Here is a 3,611-nt window from a genome sequence, read left to right on the forward strand (position 1 = left end):
AGCGTAATAGCACATAAAGCATCACATATAGAGGCATACCAGAAAATTATCACAAAGATAATCATCTACTATAAACATTGGTGCCTTCGACCTACTTCTACTGGAAGGTAACTCACCTTGAATATCGGAAGTAGCTGAAAATACTCGGCTCCAAAATCAATACAACTCAAGCTCCTATATATAAAATGTTTCCTTAATTATCCTTTCATACTCATAACCTCTAAAGGGTTAACTTTGGTCCAAGTCCAAGTCAAAGTCAAAGTCAACGCTTTGAGTTAACTCAACTCGTCGAGTTCACTTCTCAACTCGTCGAGTTCCCATAAATCACGGAATCATAAAATCATGATCCGACTCGTCAAGTTTTCCTACAACTCGCTAAGTTCATTCTTCTGAACATAATCAGGACTTTTAAGTACAACTCATCGATTTCCCTTGTGGACTCGTCGAGTTCTTTCTGTCATCGGGAATAGGGATACGCAGTTTTTCCCAAATCCCGATCCCGTATCGGTACAATACCGGAACCGGTACCGAACCATACCGAATTCAAAAATATGGAACGGTACATGGTACTCCAAATACACAAAATTCGGGATTCGGTACCGCCGGTACCGGTGCTAGTACCAAAAACCAGTACCAATCCCGGTACCGGTACCGGTGATTTTAATTTGGTTCGGTACTTCGGATTAACTTTTGATTGAATTCAGTTTTTGGAAAATTGGGAACGGTACGGGTTGGTACCGGTTCCTTCCCATGCTCATCCCTAATCGGGAAAATAGAGAAAGCCCTAGCCAACTCGCTGAGTCGTCTCTTTTACTCACTGAGTTTTCTCAAAACTCAGAAAGCTCTAGGACCACGATCCAACTCGCTGAGTTGGACAAACAACTCATCGATTTTTTCTTAGTCTCAACTCATTCAGTCACTTCTAAGCAAGCCTAATACCTCCAAACCATAGATCTCGTCCCGTTGGACTGAGATACCATGTAAAGTTGCTAAGTTGACATTGATGCATGGTATCAAGAGGCTAACAACACTAAAACTAAGCTTCATAAGGGAGCTAGAGCATAGAGGAGAGACAAGACTTGATAAAGCTAGCAACTTAAAGTCTCAATGGCATGTAAACACTAAAACTAAGCTTCATAAGTGTTGGGATTAATAGATTGCGTCATGGGCTCGGCTCTTAGCCCAATTTTGATTGCCGGTATTAGGCCTGTCCAACCATGCATTTTTGTACTATGGTTTAGTATATAAGGTGCATGCATGCAGTCTTAGAAGTCATCGCTTTCATTATTTGTTTTCTCTAAGTTTAGTAAACCCTAGCTCGCCTCTATAGCGGAAGTTCTTTGTCGAGCTCTGCTGAGGCGTGACTTTATTTTGAATCATAAGCATACATTTGATTCCATCCTGTGTTTACTTTCATACTGTTTTTGACTTGTTCAATTTTTATAATCATACCTGTGAAAGATCTAATCGATCTAGAGCTTAATTCTCATCAATTGGTATCAAAGCAGGAGACTGTGTAATTCATACACATCTCTTCTATCGAAGAAGTTATTAGGGTTTTTAATTCCGCATTGATTAATATTAATTAAGCCATCATTCCATATTGACGTATCTCATTAATTGTTGATCTAACCCTAACGATATATTACAAGTCTGATCTTTTACAGGTAATCGATCAAAAGTCATTACAATGTCCACAGACGATTCACAAGCCAATCCAATCAACATCTCCAACACCATTGGTTCGACGACAAGGATACCAATCTTGTATACACAAGACTATGAAGTCTGGATGCATCACTTCAAAGATTATGTGATTATATCTGAGGATAATGGATACTTGATCTGGGAAGCAATCACCGTTGGCCCATTCGCTCACTCAAGCACTTCTAAGATTGTCAAAACTCAGAAGGAGTACAATCAACTTGTTAACGATGTCAAAGATATTCCTCAAGACGAGGAGCAAAAGTTTCAATGCAACATCAAAGCCCTGAGGATGATTAGGTTTGCACTGCAGTCAGATACGTTCCGGTTGGTAAGTTCTTGTGCCACGGCTAAAGAGATCTGGGACAGATTAAAAGAATTGGATTCCACTGACGAAGATTTGGAACATTCAATTCAAACTCTCTTTCTTTCTGAATTTGGAGACTTTAAGCAGAAGCCTGAAGAGAAACTTGTTCAAGCCTTTGATCGCTTCAATCATATTTTAAGAAAGATGATAAAGCATGGGATCAAAAGGAAAGTTATCGAACAAAAGGTTACTTTTATGAACGGTCTCAGATCTGAATGGATGGCCGTTGTATCTAAAGTTAAAGCTCATGAACAGTTCAAGTCATATTCTCTGGCGGAACTCGTAGGTATTTTGAAATCTCATGAAAGTGCACTGTCTAAGGAAACGAACGTGGTTTCTAGTCTGGGCTCTTTAGCTCTTATCTATAAAGGAAAAAAGGTCGATTGAAGAAGAAGAGGAATTGGATCTTGCCAATTATGGTCTAACCGGTGAAGAATATGCCTTGATGGTGTCTAACCCTTGAAAATTTATTAAGAAGAAATTCCTAGCCAACAAGAACCGAAATTGGCACGGTAGTTACAGCACTGAAAAGATCAAAGAGGAATCGAAGATGGGGTCAAAGTCTGAAGAGTCAAAGAAGGAAGCGAAAGTTAGTGGAGGCTCAGGATTCGACTGCCATTACTGTGGAGGCAAGAATCATTTTGCAAAAGATTGCATGCTGAGAAAGAAAGAAGAAAAGACAAATGAAGAAGATGAGGAAGCGAGCCTCCTGAGAAGGCTTGAAGAAATTAAGAAAAGAAATTATGTTGTTAATGATACTAACATGAATGCTTTAATTGTGCAGGATACAAACAGCTGTGACGAATTTGGTGGTGTGGAAGTTTGGTCCTCAGATACCGAGGATGATGAAGTCTGAAAGCCCACTCATGGGAAGGCTATGCTAGAAAAAGAAGAATGTGTTACATGAAGGTGATATGTGGTAACCGAAGGTGTGTCTCAACTGATAGGATACACAACCGACGGGGGAGTTGAAGACGAAAGGGAGCGGGAGGACAGGTGTTTCGCTGCCAAACCTGTCAGTGCACAGATCAACGAATGTGATAAGTTGATCAAGAAGGTACAAAATATTCTTGTCTCTCTAAAAATACTTGTTACTTACTATGAAAAGGAATTAAATAACTTAAAATCAAAATTTTCAAGTATAAGTATCAGTCTCACCCAAACCCGTGTCACAAATTCTAACCTAACTGGTCAAATCAGCAGGATTTCATCAAAGAGTGAGGAAAGTAGAATGTGGATCGAGCAGAAACAGAAGGAGTTAATTAGATCTAAGGATGATTGAATTTATTTACAATGAGACAATCTTAAACTTCTTAAACAGCAAAATGTGTTTTGTTTAATTGCTAAAAGACTCTATTTTAACATCACTCAGTTGCATCTTGATTGTGAAATAGGGATGAAGACACATCGCATGATTTTACCCTTCCTTGAGTTAAAGGAGGATGAAATCGATGTTGAATCCTACAACTGTGAAAGCGTTGTATCTTCTGAAAGGGTTTCTCCAACATATAAAATAGGTATGGATAAAATTGAATCCTAC

At 39.0% G+C, this 3,611-nt stretch overlaps 1 protein-coding gene across 1 annotated transcript; it reads left to right on the forward strand.

Annotated features, from left to right (window-relative positions):
• Window positions 1-1,690: 1,690 nt before the first annotated feature.
• On the forward strand, window positions 1,691-2,458 carry LOC145010611 (uncharacterized). Its single transcript, XM_078969132.1, has one exon. The coding sequence runs from the start codon at window positions 1,691-1,693 to the stop codon at window positions 2,456-2,458; it is 768 nt and encodes a 255-aa protein (XP_078825258.1).
• The last annotated feature ends 1,153 nt before the right edge of the window (window positions 2,459-3,611 follow it).

Source organism: Lactuca saligna, chromosome 8 (genome assembly GCF_052625555.1).
Source record: "Lactuca saligna cultivar CGN05327 chromosome 8, ASM5262555v1, whole genome shotgun sequence".
NCBI classification, from domain to species: Eukaryota; Viridiplantae; Streptophyta; class Magnoliopsida; order Asterales; family Asteraceae; genus Lactuca; species Lactuca saligna.

Bases quoted from the DNA above. Each gene is read 5' to 3' on its own strand.
- LOC145010611 (XM_078969132.1), top strand. From the start codon at position 1,691: ATGTCCACAGACGATTCACAAGCCAATCCAATCAACATCTCCAACACC.